At 40.6% G+C, this 19308-nt stretch overlaps 3 protein-coding genes across 3 annotated transcripts; all 3 read right to left on the bottom strand.

The window, feature by feature from the left end:
• Window positions 1-612: 612 nt before the first annotated feature.
• On the bottom strand, window positions 613-1433 carry LOC141902568 (sialate:O-sulfotransferase 2-like). The gene is made up of 4 exons (XM_074790361.1): window positions 1351-1433; window positions 1198-1250; window positions 965-1099; window positions 613-854 (listed from the first exon to the last, which is right to left on the bottom strand). Exons 2-4 carry the CDS (start codon window positions 1247-1249, stop codon window positions 673-675), a joined length of 369 nt encoding a protein of 122 aa, XP_074646462.1. The 5' UTR covers window position 1250; window positions 1351-1433; the 3' UTR covers window positions 613-672.
• Window positions 1434-3605: 2172 nt separating this feature from the next.
• LOC141901100 (dnaJ homolog subfamily C member 2-like) lies at window positions 3606-14039 on the bottom strand. The gene is made up of 17 exons (XM_074788179.1): window positions 13855-14039; window positions 12941-13128; window positions 11789-11864; window positions 10983-11081; window positions 10727-10871; window positions 10182-10262; window positions 9996-10061; window positions 9461-9552; window positions 8816-8937; window positions 8548-8616; window positions 7777-7946; window positions 6587-6656; window positions 6002-6183; window positions 5792-5886; window positions 5393-5506; window positions 4600-4778; window positions 3606-3931 (listed from the first exon to the last, which is right to left on the bottom strand). Exons 1-17 carry the CDS (start codon window positions 13898-13900, stop codon window positions 3857-3859), a joined length of 1869 nt encoding a protein of 622 aa, XP_074644280.1. The 5' UTR covers window positions 13901-14039; the 3' UTR covers window positions 3606-3856.
• A 1822-nt stretch (window positions 14040-15861) lies between these two features.
• On the bottom strand, window positions 15862-17115 carry LOC141902221 (uncharacterized). The gene has a single exon (XM_074789863.1). It carries the CDS (start codon window positions 17113-17115, stop codon window positions 15862-15864), a length of 1254 nt encoding a protein of 417 aa, XP_074645964.1.
• Between the last annotated feature and the right edge of the window lie 2193 nt (window positions 17116-19308).

Genomic DNA, 19308 nt, shown 5'->3' with positions numbered 1-19308 from the left:
GTCAATTGCCATTTTAAGGACCGCTTGATATGATTCCCTTTCAGTGAGGAATCCGTTCTGGATCGGGTTCGAACCTAGGAAACCTGTTATCATCGATTCAGCAGCATCAGGATATTAGAATCTATGGTGGCTGATTCGGGCCATACTGAAAAAAATTTCACATTGGTTTTCTCGCGCGAGAATTCTAAACTATATGACAACAGTATGACCCGAATCAGCCACCATACCCTACAGACCATGCTTATGATTCTTGAAAAACAAAAATGTGATTTTAAGATCTTTTAAATTCTGTATATATTGGGTAACAGAATGACCACGATTTTGGTTTATTCATTTTTGATTGGATGTACGTGTGATTGTTATAATGGAAATATATATTAATCCACACTTCTTGAAATCAAGATACACTAAACAAGGTTCAGACCCAGGACATCCCTGTTAATCCTAAATTCATTCCGCATTGAACTAGAGACTTAAACCAGTTTCGAACCCAGGGCATCCGTGTTAATTCCTCAATTCGTACCACTTTGAACTAGAGACAATAAAAATAAGCCACATTAGGGCGCAGCTCGTGTCACCCGACGTCATTTGAAATATAAGTAAAACGGTGAATGAAATGCAATATCGATCTTTATTGAGGTCCTCAATCGATGAACATCAAATTTACACCCTTTACAAGTGTTTAGATGAGCGCATAGTGGAGTATACCGAGTTTCTCCAACTGCCTCCACATATTTCTCGCCTGTTTCCTGTGCAACGCTTATTGCATTCAGATTCTTCTGCCGGGCCATTATAACCGACGCGATTACTACAGAAACATTGCCAACTAAACTGAAGACCGGCAAATCTATATCCTGAAAAAAAAATGTACGTAGTAATTAGCTCAAAACCCGTGGTTATACTAGAAAACCCATGAAGACGGTAAATTGATGTCAAAAGTATTTCAAAATATCGAATAGTCTACCTTTGCCCTTACAAATAGTTATGCATTTGCCGACAGTCATGCCTTTCCTATCACGTGCCCCACTCGCTATCATATCTCTCTTGTGGCTGTCCTTATAACATCCGACATACTTCCGAAATTCTGCCGAACTATCAGCTATCAGAAAAGAGAAAAGGGGGCTGATAAGACTCAAGAGAAAGAAATTTCGAAAGGAGGCCGATTAGACTTTTTCACAAATACTTAATGTTACATACCACCAACGACCATAATGAACGCCAACGCGATTAACAGAGTTTTTGTAAACATCCTGAAAGCGAATTAAAAATGTTCATAAATAAGAGTTAAATCGAGTCGAAAACGAATGCAAAGAAATTCCTGGTAGAATGGTGGACAGGAACTGACCTTACCTAGATGCGCGAGTGTAAAGAGAAATACCTGGTCGACAGAAGGAGTGGTAGATGACAAGACTGTCTTTAACTAGAAGATTTATATTTTCGCAACTGATTCGACATTCTATGTGGCTCAGTATTTATACGATTTAGACATGACAAACAAAGTAAGGGCTATAGAAAAATAGTGCCAGTCTCTGACTTTAAATAAAACGGAGGTACTAAATGAACCTGGGTCTACAATGAGATTTAAAACGTTTAACAAAATCGTGAAAGGACTGAATTGACGATCACGTATTTACCGGCTCCACTGAATTGAATATTCACAAATAACATCTCATTTTCTCAACAATGAACGTGTATCTGTTGGTCGATCCCCTAGTCGTCGCATGCATAGTTCTAGGGGTAGATAGTTGTTCTGAAACTGATCACAATGTATTGCTGTACCCATGGATTTTTTGTTGTCATCCTTGATACGGGATATACGTGTGCTTGTTTTGGTGTAGGCGCCAAAATCAAATTCGGTTTGAATGAAGTATACCACGCCAAAACGCGAAAAGGGCCGTTTTTGCATCAAATTCAAAATGGATTTTTGGTCAATTTCGGCAAGTATTTTGCAACGCGTACGTTGTTTTCCATTTTGGCGTTTTTTGAATTCTGTCACCTTTAATTTGCGTCCCGAAAATGCTCGCGTTTGCCTGAATCAGCCACTAAAGTTATACGCAATTGGTGAGAATTAGGATCTCCTACCCGTGCTTTTGGTGGTGATATGCTGTGATGTTGATATGTGTGTCGATCCAGTAAGGTTATTAATTGAAATTCAAAAGATACGGTTAAATATAAATCTCGTCTTATTATCGCTAAGATTCTCCTTGACTGCTGCAGAATAACCTTCTCAGCTATTCTAGGCAAATTGAATTCTACTTAGAAGGCACCTTTGCGATTTTCAGTTACTGAGTTAAGATTACTCTATTCAGGATATTTGTCATCAGTTGAATCCATCTGACCCATGAGTTAAGATTTCGGGATATTTCGATCAATATGCAGCAGGTTGAATATGATATTGTAAATTTATGTATGTTCCAAACTGCTGAAATATGAATATTTCAATTGAGTCATTTTATAAATATTCAATTTTGAGGGCTGCTTATGATTCACTTTCCGGAAGCTAAACTACTGTTTGTCAAGTTTCCAGTAACCAGGCGCCATTTTGAGGCGGTCCCACAGGTCCCGCATTGTTGGACTGGTCCTAAAATCTTTACACTAGAACATTTAGTGCAATTTATTGTCGCCTCTCTCCCTTTTGATACAAACAATAGAGTTACATATCGCTCAAAATGTGACGATTTCTATTTTCAGATGGTGTTTTCTTTTTCCTCAGCTGCAACACAATCAGACAGAGTTGCAGTTTCAAAACGCTACGTAGGCCACCGACGGCACTTTTAGGAAGGCGCCTAAAATGGCAATTTTGTGTTGTTAAGCTACTGCTACGATTTCATTGTTTGAGATGCGATTTAGAACTTTACATTGAAGATAGATAGATATTTGAGGATTTTGTTTATATTGCAGTCGTAGATATATCTTAACAGAAACACACGCGTCCACGTCGTTCATCTCTATACCGGACGACTCGGAATCAGTATTTGTACCACTATACCTCATTCGGCATTAGATCCGATTCGAATCCTACTGTTCAACCTCTATTCAGCATCAGGAAAACTCAGAATCAGTATCAGTATCAACAGATAAGGTTCGAACCTGGGACACCCCCGTTCGTCCTCTATTCAGCATCAGGAATCTGTATCCAACAGACCGGGTTATAACCTGGGACACCCCCGTTAATCCTCTTTTCAGCATCACGAATCATAATCTAACAGACCGGGTTCGAACCTGGGATATCCCTGTTCGTCATCTATTTAGCATCAGGAATCAGTATGCAACAGACCGGGTTCGAACCCGGGACACCCCTGTTCATCCTCTTTTCAGCATCAGGAATCAGTATGCAACAGACCGGGTTCGAACCCGGGACACCCCTGTTCGTCCTCTTTTCAGCATCAGGAATCAGTATCCAACAGACTGGGTTCGAACCCGGGACACCCCTGTTCGTCTCAGCATCAGGAATCAGAATCCGACACACCAGGTTCGAACCCGGGACACCCCTGTTCGTCTCAGCATCAGGAATCAGAATCCGACACACCAGGTTCGAACCCGGGACACCCCTGTTCATCTTCTATTCTATACAATGAAATCGGAACTGTAAATTGTTACTTATATAAAGAACTGTTGCGTTTATTATCAATGAATGAATATCACATGAAATGATTAATGTTTTCAGGTGACGATAAATGAAAACGAATTTCTCTTTTAACAACCGACATTTTCAATAACCCCTCTCACCCTACCCCTCATTGCCCTATCCCCACCTGTCTATGTTGTTTGTATAAGACAGTTCGTTTCGTTATTTTTAGCACAAATGTTCGTTAACAGTTTTTCTTCACGACGACGGTGCAGCAGAGATCGGCGGTCAACTCGCAGACGGTTTAATTTTCGCGGCTGCCTGCGCCGCCGCTTTCTTGGCGCGAATCATTTCGACCAATTCCTGAAACGAAAGAAACAACTCATAATCACTCAAACTTCGAAACAAGCCGTTCTTCAGGGTGGCCACTTTTCCGGATGACATAAAATGTTGATGTAGCTGTAGCTGATCAGTCAAAATTTGTGTACATTTTCAAAGAAGCTACGTTAAATGTATCATGAATGTGCTAATTGTGACTGCGCCTTACTACATAAGTTGTGTAGCTGATGTAAATATCCATCAAAAACACAGCAAGGGCCCGGGTGGGAAAGGAACCAATAAAAAAATTGGCAGGGCGAAAAAAATTGGAAGGGGCGAAATGGGAAAATGGCAAATTGGGAAGGGGTAAAATGGGAAGACACCGTAATTCTCTATTGTTTGCATGTGAAGGATGCTGCTAGGCAGAAAACCCGTTATCGCTGCTTTGCAGCATTATTACTTTGATTCGCTTTTTCCCTGACACGTAAGGTGGTTTCCCTGATTGTAACTGCTAAGAAGACAATCCATTAACGCAGTCAAAATACGTCAAACATAAACGGAAACAGTTCACACGTGATCTAACTTTGTCAACAAATTTACCTAGCTTTCTATTTTAAGCTTTTTAAGAAAATCGCCCCACTATTCCCCGACTCCCAGTAAAGTGGCCGACCGGTAGATTCGAAATTTCCCGTTCTCTCATTTTCGTAACGAACCTTGTATCGCTTCATGCAATCCTTCTTACTGCGGGTGCGAACGGATTCGGCGATTCGTTCCCACCGTTCGGGCGTCGACGCCGGAAACGATTTCAACGCCTGCTCGAGCAGTTTCTGTTCGTCCGCCGACCATGGCGCCGCGTTCGTTCCCATTTCGGCGACTTGCTGCACAGCTGCGCCTTAAAATACAAATAAATCACTGATCACAAATATATTCATCAGTGGCTTTGTTAGGATGGCGGAAATTCTAAACATATTCAGACCCCTGCTCTATGGTCTCTGTGGCTTCAGACAATCAACAATTTTTCACTATTCTTTCAATTTTGGATGATTCACACTTTACATATGTTCAGGACTTCACATTTTTAATTGAAAACTAAAAACACCAGATATAATACATTTTATCAGCACACTTTCGAAATTTGATTGTCCACCACTTCACAGGTGTTGAGGACTTCACCAGAGACATTTATAATTTAAATTGAACTACAAACACCAGACATTTCATCAATGCACTTTCAATTAGCTGATCGTCCACACTTCACATGTGTTCAGGGCTTCATCTTTTTTTAATTAAATTGAACTACAAACACCAGATATTAGACACGCTTTCAAAAACTGATCGTCCACACTTCACATGTGTTCAGAACTTCACCAGAGACATTTTTAATCGAAAATGAACTACAAACACCAGACATAAGACATTTTATCAGCACACTTTCATAAACTGATCGTCCACGCTAAAATGGCGATTGTCTCAAGGGGGGTCAGGAATTAATGAAGCATCACTTACTGTCGTATCTTTCACTGATTTTATCTTGTATATGAACAGCCGGCGCCTCCTCTTTCCCTTTCGAGAATTTATCGTACGCCTTTTTATTCGCTTCCTCTTTCATAGCGGACGGATCTGAAATCCACGAAACAAGCGATCATGAATCGACAGAAAAGTTCGGCATCGGTAGATTTAATCCAGGTCATTCGAGGCCGAAAAACTATTCAATGGAAAATCCTAAGTTTCATCGCTGGTTTTCATTCGTAGCCGATGACACTGCCATAACCACGTCCACTAGGAGGATGGCTCCAAATACAGGTCTACCCGGAGCCATCCACTACAGAAATGAAGGACGGCTACGAATTTGAATATATCTCTTTGGAAATTCTTGTGGTCAGAAAAAAAAAATTTCCCACTCACCCATTTTCTGTAGATCTTTCGCTTTGTTCAAACTTTCCTTAGCGTTAAACGATGAGCCGCAATGTTGATTGATGAAATTAGCGACCGTTTCCCATCTGAAAAACGATAAAATGTCAGCTAGCGTCATCGGTAAAAATAATCATTCGCAGTTCATTTTGCCCAAATCGAACGCGGGAGCGATATGCGTTCAAAATTCACGTTTTAACCGACCTTTGCACGGTTCCGGCCGGGAATAGATTCACAGCTTTGATCAACATCGTCGTCTCGTCGTCCTTCCATTTACGGTTTTTACCGCTACCCGCGCCGCCGGTGCCCGATGCGCCACTCGTTCGATGTAACTTCGCTAGCAGCTCCTCTTTCTCCTTCGCCAATTTATCGTTCATGATCTGGACCTGAAATTTGCATACGTCATTCATTAAGAGAAGTTTTCTATGAATACGTATTTGAATAGCAAATCCATTTTCCCCCGGCAGGGATTAGAACCTGACGGCATCGAGATTGCCACGCTACGAAACCCTGCCACACTAGACCAGATACGCAGCTTAGATGATGTCATAATTAGCCAATCAGATATCCCACTTTTTCTTAATCCGGTTATCCGATTTCAAGTTCTTCCGTGAAATTTGCCTCCAGAATTATGACATGGGCAATCTGATTTTGTACAGCAAACCTGCACATGTACCTGTTAACACCCGGTCTAGTGTGGCAGAGGTTCGTATCGTGGCTGAGTATAGCGATGCCATCAGGTTCGAATACCTGCTGAGGAAGGATGTGGCTAAGCCTGCGGAAACTGACCTGAGTATTGAAAGCTGTTCTCGCTCGCACTTTGTCGCCGCTTGTCAATTCTTTATTCAACTCTTGTAAACTGTACCGGTAAATAGAACAGTTGCGTAAACACAATATTACAATAGAGATTCCAAAAAACAATAGCTATTTTTCTATTCTAGCGTTTTGGATGGAATACTTTCACCCATCCTCCTAGATTTATTTCAACATTCAAGACTGGAAATAGTGTCAACTGTAAATAGAACAGTTGATTCTAGAGTTTTGAAATGCTTGGAAATGAGGTACATGTAATCTAACTTAAAACTGCACAGACCTGAGAAAGAAACTCAAAATTCATTTTTGCTGGAAAACAATCGTTCCAGTTTTGAACACAATTCCATAGTCCTGAACCCAAATTCCACAGTTCTGAACCCAATTCCACAGTTCTGGACCCAGTTCCACAGTTCTGAACCCGATTCCACATTTTTGTTTTATACAATTCCATAATTTGAAAAAAAACTGTTCCACAGTTCTGGACCCGTAACCACAGTTCTGAACCCGGATTCACAGTTCTGAAATCATAACAACAGCTCTGAACCTAGTTTTACAATTCTGGACTCATAACCACTATTTTGAACCCAGATTCACAGTTCTAGACCCATAACCACAGTTCTGAACACAGATTCACAGTTCTGGACCTGTAACCACAGTTCTGAACACAGATTCACAGTTCTGGACCTGTAACCACTATTCTGAACCCAGATTCACAGTTCTGGACCCATAACCACAGTTCTGAACCCAGATTCACAGTTCTGGACCCGTAACCACAGTTCTGAACCCAGATTCACAGTTCTGGACCCGTAACCACTATTCTGAACCCAGATTCACAATTCTGGAATCATTACCACAGTTCTGAACCCAGATTCACAGTTCTGGAATCATAACCACTATTCTGAACCCAGATTCACAGTTCTGGACCCATAACCACAGTTCTGAACCCAGATTCACAGTTCTGGACCCGTAACCACTATTCTGAACCCAGATTCACAATTCTGGAATCATAACCACAGTTCTGAACCCAGATTCACAGTTCTGGACCTGTAACCACTATTCTGAACCCAGATTCACAGTTCTGAAATCATAACCACAGTGCTGAACCCAGTTCCATTGTTCTTAGTTATAATCTGACAATGTAATTGAACTAACTGAATGATATTTACCAGACCGCTGATAAAGACTCGGCTAGTCGATCGACGTCCTGCATCTGAGACACTTTATTATCGGCATCGGTCGCGAAATAATCGAATTCCTGCAGAGCCGTGCGAAACGTTTTTCTCTCCTTTTTCAAAACTCGTTTCTGGGCCTCTTTTTCCTTCTTCAGCGCGGCCGCCTGAAAACAATTTACAACTCGCTTATGATTTACAATTTTACAATTCAAAATAGATTTGAAACAGCTCAAATTCCCTGACCCCGGACCAAAAAATTTCCCCGATACAATTATTAGATATCCTCAGTGTGGGGGGGGGGGGGCATTTCTTGACAAGATACAACAAGAACAACCATAGGCACCACAAATTAAAATACCCTGACTTTTCCCTGATTTAATTTCAAGAAAGAAGTGAGAATTCCAATATTTACTCCAATGAACGAAATTGATTTAAGATCTATATCAACTTCCATATAAGAGGGCTGCCCCCCTATGACATCAAATCACCTATCGGTACTGGTAACTGGGTCTACTTTACTCCTTACTTTTTGACTCTCCTAAATCTCTCTATGACATCATCAAAACGCATAGAGATCAGATCTGTTGACCGTGGCAAGATGGCTGCCACCTCAATTGGAGATATCATCAAATAACCCACGATCAATTCGATGCATATGCATAGACCCTTCCATACAAGATGGCTGCGCCCCTATATCTCCCTATGACATCATGAAATTGTGTAGCGATCTGATTCTTCCCAAGATGTGAGATTTTTTTTACTAACCTGAGCTTTAGCTTCCGCCTCTTCTTTTTCTTTCTTCTTTCTTGCCTCTTCTTCCGCAGCCTTCTTCACCTGAAGAAAAACCGAACACCTGGACGGATCAAGCCGGCTGCTTGGAATTGACTACTTTTAGCCTTACCCCTCATCTACCCTATTACGCGGTGTAACCCGACCCTGATATGCTAGACCCTAAATGCTAATCATATTCCGCAGTTGAAAATGCCACCATTTTGTTTTTCGGACCCAGTAATAACGACCCCGCTCGACTCACCCGCACTTCCTCCTCCGCTCTTAGTCTCGCCGCTTCTTGTTTCGCCCGTTTTTGCGCCAGTTTCTTCTCTTTTTCTTCGTCCTTGAATTTCTGGATTCTCGGATCGCACGCGTACGCGTTATCTACGCGGGAAATAGTTCGACATTTTCAGCGAAATAACAACACTTGGCAGCAAAACAGAGTTAGTAGATCCGTGTTCTTACAAATCAGCCAAAATATTTCCCCCGATAAAAAAAAAATCCCCGATTAAATCATAACATAAGATTTCCTCGGCGCGGGTTGTGCCAGCAAGAAAAAAAAATTCCCTATGCACCGAAAAACAAATCTAAAACTCCCCGATTTTTATTGATCAGTAAGAACCTTGTGGCTGGTTGCATAGTCATGGCTTAGACTTTAGACTAGTCTAAGACCAACTTAGTTCTATAGCCAATCTAACAACTTAAGACCAGTCTTAAGATTTAAGACCACTTTTGGACTTAAGTCACGACTGTGCAACTGGGCCCTGAATTCCATGAGTGTAATAGAGAGCTATTTCTTATAAAACTAGAGGTCGAGTGTGTTGAAAATGTTTCTTCAATTGAAGAGGATCGTTTGCAGAATCAAGAAGTACTTGTGCAAGCATGAAGCCAGTTAAAATATACATACCGACCAATGTTCGAATTCTCGTCACCTCTTCCTTTTTTCGCCTCTGTCGTTCGGCTTTATTTTGTTTGTCGATCCAACGTCTTTCTTCGCGACTGAAATTCAGACGGAAAGCGAATACCACGTGGTGTTAGAGAGGAGAAACATTTTCGTTGCAAAATCCAGGGTTCCTACAAATCAGTCATTCGAGAATTCGAGGACTTTTCAAGAAGAAAATTTCAAATTTGCGAGGAGTGTTTGCATCACTTTCATATCTCAACTACTGTTGACACCTCCTGAATCGGTACTGTTTTACTCAGTAAACCTTTTATTCAGGTGGAATTTGTGTGTATAATAACTAGGCCTTGAGCCAAAAAATTGCCAATTTCTCAAAATTCAAGGAGTTTCCAGGGCCTTTTGGACATTTTGCTAAAATTCAAGGATATTCAAGGACCTTGAAAAATATTTTTGGTTTAGAAGGAGTTTTCAAGGAATCAAGGAGTTGCAGGGACCCTGAAAATCATTTTTAAAAATCTTTCAGTCGAGGTTTTCTTCTCACTTTTCGCCCTTTTCTTTTTCCTCTTCGTCGAGGTAAGAGTATTCGCGCCACGAATCGAAGTCGTACCTGTTCGCGAAGAGAAACAAAAATCCGAAATCAAAAATTGCGCGAACGAAATCCGCGCTTTTTCTTTCTTACTGCGATCGTAAGAAAAACCAGCGATTATCTATAGAAACGTTTTCTCACCAGAAGTTGTAAAATTTGTTCACGTCCTCAAATGTGCTGCCCATGTCGCCGAAATTGGGCACTCGCTTTTTGTTCGACCACCTAAAAATTCATGAAACACGTCATCATTCAGATCAGTTACTGAAGACTCGTCCTAAATCGGTACGGTTCATCTCAGTAAACCATCATTTTCAGTTGTTTTGTAAGCAAATTTTCATCCTTAATGCAACCTAAACTCGATTTCGTATTCGGTAACACCTAATTGGTAAGAACAAATCATGGTCCCAACTGTATCGATTTAGGGGTAGTCTACTGTACTACTACAAACTAGACGAAAATTTCTACGGTAATTGCCTATTTCTAAAAATTGAAGGATTTAAAAGGAGTTTAAGGCATTTTGCACAAAAATAAAAGAAGTTTCAAGCACATTAAAAAAATTTTCCGATAAGAAGTTTTGACGGAATCAAGGAGTGATAGGCACCCTGCGTAATGCATAAATTTGCTGGACTCGATCATATCAACTCACGGGTATCTGCAAACTTAAACCCGACAATTCGTAAATATACCTGGCGTTCGCTTCAAAAACTGGACCAAACACGTCGAAGAATTTGTCTTTATTGCTCTGATTAACGGACGGCACATCGTCGTCGAACGAAGGATCGACGCTGTCGTAAGCGCGCCTCCTGGCGGCGTTTCCGAGAACTTCATTCGCTGGCAAAATCAAGTAAACGAAATTAATGCGATTAACATTCAAGCGGCGCGTAACGCTGCGTACGCAGTGGTTAAATTACGAAGAATCAGCAGACGCCAAAAAACCGGTACCTTTAGTGATGCACGAAAAGTAGTCGTCGTCTCCGTCGTTGACGTCTAAACCGCGAGATTTACGTTTATCCGGATGATGGCGTAAAACTTTCTTCTTGACTGTGAAAAAAACGAAACGTGGAAAGTTATTCAGCATTCAACAAACGATTGAGAAGAATTATATCGTTTTTTGACTCGGAACTCAAGCCACAAGTTTTGTGATTTTTTATTACACTTTGAACCGAATTCCACTATTGTGTGGGTTTAATTTGACTATGAATCTAGTTCCACAGTTGTGTGGATTTGATTCTGGATCCAGTTCTACAGTTGTGTGGGTTCAACTTGACTCTGGATCCAGTTCCACATGTAGTTATTTTAGTCTGGTAAAACAGTCTTGTAGGTCATTTCCGACTTAGGACCCAGTTCCACAGTTGTGTAGGTTTAATCCAACTCTAGGACCCAGTTCAACAGTTGTGTGGGTTTAATATGACCCTAGATCCAGTTCCACAGTTGTGTGGGTTTAATTTGACCCTAGATCCAGTTCCACAATTGTGTGGGTCTAATTTGTGTCTGGATCCAGTGCAACAGTTTTGAGGGTTTAATTTGACTCTGGATCCAGTTCCACAGTTGTGTGGGTTTAATTTGACTCTGGATCCAGTTCTACAGTTGTGTGGGATTAATTTGACTCTGGATCCAGTTCCACAGTTGTGTAGGTTCAACTTGACTCCGGATCCAGTTCCACAGTTGTGTGGGTTGGTTTAAATGCCACTCTAGACCCAGTTCCACAGGGTTGTGTGCTGCGTTCAGACCTGGCAATCTTAACTTACAGGCTTTTTTAACTTGAAGTTCCGAGGCTTTGTAACGAAGTTTACCGAGCCCAAGCACAGCGTAGTGGTCTTGGTTCTAGAAAAAAGAGCAAACAAAAAACAATTCAAAAATCGTCAATCAATACTATGGGATGAGGTTAAACACATTTCTCCGAATAGATGACACTTGTGGTCCGGTTTTAAGGATGACAGTTAATAGCGAATGAGAGAATTAGAACTGTCAACATGTATTAAGTACAACGCATCAGAGCGTATTGATGTTATTGGTAATTAGTTTTAACTCTATCATAAGATGGCAGCACCTGTCTTAAATATTAGTAATATTAGAAATATTAGTAACTAACGATATACAGTTTGGAGGCATAGACACACCATAGGGGCGTAATGCCCATTATTCGACACACTGGGGCCAAATGTTTGTGAAAAATTTCAAAATTATCTCCAGTTCTTATTCGTCGGCACTAGAAGGATTGAAGAAAATGGGTCACTGGGGGTTAAAAACATTTGCAGAGCTTGACTTATCGGCCACACTCTGCGCGGTACAGTAGCACAACCGCGGGGGATTCAGCGAAGAAGCAAATATGGCCAGACTTCATATATTCACCTATTATATAAACTGGAAAAAAATTTCTAATAGAGTATTTCTCAAAATTGAAGGAGTTCGGGCACTCAGTTCAAATAAAAGGTGTTTCGAGCACCTTTAAGCCTAGCGCACATCGACACTGCGATTGGAGACAACTAGCTATCTCCAGTTCCACCCAGTTGCTCATGTTCTACTTTTGAGCAACTAGTTGTACTCAGTTGCTCTCATATCCGTCGATGTGAGCGCTCCATAATCAACAACACATGGTTGTAACTGACTAAAACAAAGCTATTTGTCACGTGACTTGTGATGCCCTCAAGAATATTTGCTAGATAACACATCTCAGATGCTGTCGATGTGTGCGCTATAGACCTAGCGACCGGCATGAGCCACGTAGTTGCTGGTTTTTACTAAATTTTCGATGTGCGCGGGGTACTCGCTCACTAGCAACTAGTTGTCTCCAGTCGCTTTGTCGATGTGCGCTAGGCTTTAAAAGCATTTTCCATCTTAGAAGGAGTTTTTTTTAAAGAATCAACGGTCGGGACCGCGTTTGATGGATAGCCTCTCACCTTCCAGTCGGTGGGATCCAGCGATCGCAAGAACGCGTCGTTTTCCTCGTTGTCGCTGAGTTCGGCCGAACTCGCTTCGGACGTCGACGACTCGATCGAGTTGTGAGACAGCGACTTCTGGTGCAGTCGTCGTAAACCGTGAGCCTCGAACCATCGTCCGACCGGTTCAAAACGCGCTACCGTCAGAGCTGAGGAATAAAATAACGATTATACACCCACTACCCTGATTTTCGGCCTTCATTTAGGCCTGCTACAAAATTGGGTCATCCTTATTACCGAGATGACATAATTTACCGACATCAACCGAGATGACATGAAATATAACATATTTATTTAATCCTTATCGATTTTAACACTTGAAATCATGTTTTATCAGTAATAAATATCTTCTAGTCATATTTTTCCAGATATTTTGTAAAAAAAATTTTGACTTCAAATACGTCATCTCGGTTAGCAATAAAATTTCATTGAATTTGATTGATCGACGATCTCATCTCGGTTAAGTTAAAAGTTATTTTCCTACAAAAATATCTGACAAAATATGTAAAATATGACTCCAGCAGGCATTTATTACTGATATAATATGATTTCAAGTGTTAAAATCGGTAAGGAATATATATACATTTTATATATTTCATGTCATCTCGCTCGGTTGATCTCGGTAAATTACGTTATCTCGGTAATGATAAGGAGGACCAGACTTTTCGAACCCGAAAAAACTCTCGAAAGCGGAAAAATAACGTTTTCTATGAACTAAATTGACGTGATTCATTTTGAAGTTATAAGGTGTTTCGACTTCTTGGGCCCGAAAATAATTCACAGCAGAGAAATGCAACAATTAACAAAATTCAAAAAACGGGAAAAAGAAAATATTTCTCATTAAGATTTAGAAGGACGGTTTTCATTGTTCTTACGTGATAATTTTGCCAACACTCTCGTCTTGTTATCATCCTCGACCATATCTCCGACTCCTGCACCGTATTCAAAGCCAATTCTCTTAACTTTTAATTCAGAGTAATAAAAATCTCACACGCTTTTTTTCCAGCACACACCGAAACCGGAAATACGAGCTCCACCATGACCTTCGTTATCGTTAAATACTAAATTTCGGATTATGGATTGAACTTACGTTATCATATTGCGGACTTGATGATACAATTCAATTCAAATTCTTTATTGACACTTATAATTTTTACAATAAAACATTTTAGCAATACGTCAACAAAGTTAAATAACACAGAGAAATGAATGACGGCGGGATGGGGTACCCGCAGCGCTACCACATTGGACAGGCGAGGATACACCCGCAGGTTCGCTAGTGGTTGTCTTAATTTCAATCTATATAAAAACGATGTTAAACTTGAAAGATATATAACTCAACTTGACGAAAGTCTTGCGCGTAGCTTATTCGAATTCAGAATTGGTTCCTATTTGTTACCGGTAAATAAACGATCGAACGCTCATATAGACAGAAGTGAAAGACTGTGTCCTAACACTGTAGGAGATGAGCTGCATTTCATCTATGACTGCACTGTGGGCTATGATTGCCACATTAAATGGTCCAGGTTTGAGTAAAATAAGCAAGACCGCCGGAGAGGTGAGCAACGACCAATATGTTTGGTGTCTAAGTAAACTCTGATTTATTTATCTACTCGCTACAGCATAAGTTCATGCGGGGCTTACATAGGCGGGGTTACATGAACTGAGGGGAGTGCGTTACTGGTAACTGACATATAACAATTCCCGACATTCTCCCGGGCGACAGAAAATTACTAGATAGATGTAATTAAGAAAAATGTTACTACAACTAAATAATATCGATATTCGAATAAATGATGCATGTATATTGTTATAAATTTATGATAGTCAGATAAGGAACTACTGACAACTAAAAATGATGTGTATAATTGAAATTAATTCTGAAACTAAGATTATAAAGTCTACTACATTGCGTTGTCGACATATATATTTTTAACTAAGTCACGTGATACATGGTTATTATAATTATTTAGATGAAAACGAACAGTAGCATTCAATATAAAGGGTGAACTCACCACGCCGAACAATATAACCTTGAAGCGATAGGTTTTGAGTTCACTTTCTTGCGGCGATAGCCGACGAATCATCGACTGTGTTATGTTTCGAGTAACATAGTAATTTGTCGGAAGGGGGGCGTGTCCACTCTTCCACGGCAACTTCGCAGTATACCGTCCCGTGTCGGATGTCGTCAGGCTTGATTGACAGTAGTCGAGTAGATTGAATTCTTTTGAAGCCGCATCTGTTGCATCAGTTACGCCTATGGATTCGAGATCCCAGAATTTTTGGAGGTTGACTTCCTCCGAACGATGTGACGTAACATCCACGTTGTAAACTCGTGCAGTATTTATTGGATCGCAATCACTAAACGGTCCAGAGAGAAGATACCCTAATTTCGAAGATACTGCCGTGGGTCCATTTCCGCGGATTGTGTGGTTACCGACCACTGACCAATAGAAATCGGCATCGATTAAAATGTCGATTTCGAAGTGTGATTCGGTAGAAAACGGATGCGCTAATTTCAAACCTGTCAGATACGGTAAATCTTTGATAGATCTGCCGGTTTGGTTTCGCATTGTCGACGCAATTTGTGGAACAATTAACGCCGTTATCGGTATGTCGGTTTCATCAGAACATAGTGTAAAGTTCGCAACAATCAGTGACCGCGCACTTGATTGTTTCGCGCCAAATGTGTTGATCGATATAGTTTCGGTTTCTTCACTGTTTATATATAATCTTTCGGCTGTTCTTTGAGTAATAAAACTCCGCTGAGCGCCCTCGTCGAACAAGATGTTTACGTTAGTCGTTACGCCTTCGCGACTTTTTGCGTTCGCGATAGCTGTTTTTAATAACACTGTTCCATCGGCGGCGCCCAGATACTGATGTCAATCCCTGTCAGCTTTCTCATCGGTTGATTTTGCGGCCACAGGTGTGGTTGATTTTGCATCTAAATGAACTGATGTGTGATGCTTTTTGCCACAGTTTGTAACTCTGCATCTGTTTTTCGATAAGCATTTCGTCGATTTGTGACCGCTCGAGAGACAATTAAAGCATAAATTATCCCTAGCAACAATTTCTCTGCGTTTTTCAGCATCTGGAAACGTTTTACAGTCCACCGCAACGTGATTGATCTTTTTGCAGAACGCACATTTTCGATCGTTTTCCCGTGAAAAATTATGTCTGTTTTTCGCCGTAACTGCGAACGCTCCCACGGTCGGCGAGTTGGTGGGAAAATCATCCTCTATCGTAAGGCTTTCGATACTAGCCTCGAAGGCCTCAATTTCATTAAGGAGTGACTTTCTTAGATCAGTCAGGCTCCAAGCATTGTTACCGTGGTCTCTGGTAATCTGTTGTTTAGTTCCGCTCGGTAGTTTTTCCATTATGATGGGTACTAACAGATCTCCGTACGATTCTTCGGATTTTCCGAGTGAATTTAATCCACGAATATAAGATTCCAGAGAGTCATAGAAATTCCGTAGTGAGTTGTCGCGATCACTCGGTGGTGAAAGCTCCCACAACGCTTTCATGTATGCGGCCACAATTTTGTGTGGTGTCCCGTACCGGTTTAACAAAAGTTCCAAAGCTTGATTATAATTTTCGTTTGTTAAACTCAGGTTTTCGATCGTTTTTGCTGCGTCGCCCTTTAGCTGTGCGGACAGATATTGGAACTTTTGGATATTCGTTAAGTTCTCATCACTATCAACTGCCGAGAAAAACCCATCGAAGAACGTTTGCCATTTCAGAATATCGCCATCGAATGTTGGCAAAGATAACTTCGGCAACTGGATCGGTCTTTTCGCAGTTTTTTGTTGCTCGGATTTCATGCGCGTTGTCGGTTCGATTTGATTCTTTTTCCGTTCGAGGTATCCGATGAAGGTTGATAGTTCGATGTTTATTTCGTTCATATAATCATCGGTTTCACATACGAGGTCTTCGAGTTTCCCTAACTCTGCGTTCGCAATCAGTTCCGAATCATATCCTGCGATAACTTCCAATTTTGTACGTATTCTAGTTATGACGCCAGACAATTTGTCTAGGCTTTCGTCACTTTCCGAATGAAGTAACTTCCTCGCCTGATCAAAAAGTTTCGTCATCTGTCGAATTTGCGCATTTCGCATTATCTCTTCTTTCGACGGCATCTTGGCTGAGTTTCTGAATTTACTGTTTGTATATCCTGGTCACGGCACCAAAATGTGGGCTATGATTGCCACATTAAATGGTCCAGGTTTGAGTAAAATAAGCAAGACCGCCGGAGAGGTGAACAACGACCAATATGTTTGGTGTCTAAGTAAACTCTGATTTATTTATCTACTCGCTACAGCATAAGTTCATGCGGGCGGGGTTACATGAACTGAGGGGAGTGCGTTACTGGTAACTGACATATAACAATTCCCGACATGCACTTGCTAAGTGATCTGCGTGATAATTCTACTCATTTAAGTATATCCAGAAACTTTGAAATATTAAGGAATCCTACCCCACAAATAGCTTAATTTATCCAGTTAGGTTTAAGTTTATACAAATCCCTTCCGTATATTGTGTATATACGTGTGATATATCTTGCTGTACATAATTCAATCTCTGTACTTGCATTGTCTGTAAATAGTTTTACTGAAGATTAGACTTTAAATTTTGTTATGGAATCATTTCCCTATTTTGTTTTGTCTGTATGTATATATGTATATAATTCTGTTCATGTTTTGTAAATTTTCATATTTCATATTTTGTATTCAATCTTGCCTCCACGTACAATTTATGGTTGGAGTAACATAAATATCTTATCTTATCTTCCGGTTCGATTTTTTCTACATCATAACTGAATAAACAATTTCTTCTGTATTAACTACCGACACATCATCCTCTCGCGGCTTGCCTAGGGCCCTACATCGCTCCCGAACCCCCTTGTCACTAACCGAATTTTCGAGGGGAAAACTTTTTGAAAAGTTTCTGAATTATTCTTATCAAATACTACAATATCAGAGTGATCTGATCAGTGCCCCAAATTCAGTCTCTCATTATCTACATGTACATTATTTTTCTGCTAGAGATTCGTGACTCGGGTGGACATCTTCCAGGGCCCAGTTTCCAAGGGCTAAACTGATCGCAGGTGGTCGGGCGTCTGCCACTGCGCTCATTCCCTACACTTCAAATCGAGCGTACATTATGTATCTTTTGATATTTTCTACAAAAATAGACCTATCAAGACAACATCTTTTTAAGACCTCCCCAACGTATATGTTTGATTTCATAAGAATTAGGAGCGCTGTTTAGCGACATTGGTTGCAAAATGTACTACGGATAATATTCCTAAACTTGACACTAGACAGACAGTACAGACAAAAATTTACACACGAGTCAAGTTGCGATAAAAAGGCTTTTAAAGGGCGCAAATACATACGCATTCCCATCAAACTTAGAATTCGGTCAATCACCAATGGACTTTCACAAATAAGATAGACGATAACTGAGGAAATGGCTAACATTGTAGCCTGTATGTCACCTGCAGCGCCGACTGAAGATGACTTGGACATCTTTTTACGTTGTGATGTTGCTCTCATTACGATTCTGATCAATGCAATATTAGTAATTGAGAGAAATGCAAACGGCATCGTTACGACGAATATGATGTTTGTTAAACGACCAGCCAACCTTCCAGCAGGAAGAACACCCTGGGCTAACATTATACGATTAAACAACGGACAATCATTGTATCTAGGTATCAAGGTATCATAACGCCAACGATACACATGTGTCAAAAAACAGAATATAAACAGACCCACGACAGAGAACGTACATCTTTTTTGAGTAATGAAAGCTCGGGATTTCAGCGGGAACGACAGTTGCAACCAGCGCTCAATACTGATCATTGCTATCAACCAGTTTCGATACATCTTAACGGTCAAATAGGTAACTGTTGTGTTATATCTCGTATAAGACCCGAGAAAATAATTAGCGAGGTAGTGATAATTAATGTAGCCCAATTCCCAAAGTCCTATGAAATCAGGAAGGCTGGAAAAACAAAAACTCGTAACGAGATAAAGAGAATCGACGACAGCGAGGATGCTGAGCAGGTAGTATGTAGCGACCACACTCGAGTACATGCGTCTCAAAATAATAAAACTCAAACAGTTGAGGACTAAACCGATAACGCTTACAACTGTAACACCGAAGGCTCGAATATACAATCGGTGTTCTGCGTCCTCCCAGAAACGTTCACTGAAACACTCGTGAATTGTGGAAGATTGATTATTGTCGGACATTCTAAAACCGTCAATTTGGTCTCGTTTATTTTCTGTTGAGTTAATCAGAGATATAACGCTTTCTATAGGTTC

This window comes from Tubulanus polymorphus, chromosome 3, assembly GCF_964204645.1.
Source record: "Tubulanus polymorphus chromosome 3, tnTubPoly1.2, whole genome shotgun sequence".
In the NCBI taxonomy this organism is placed as follows: Eukaryota; Metazoa; Nemertea; class Palaeonemertea; order Tubulaniformes; family Tubulanidae; genus Tubulanus; species Tubulanus polymorphus.
The sequence above is the reverse complement of the archived record's forward strand: the minus strand, read 5'-3'. Positions and strand labels throughout refer to the sequence as shown.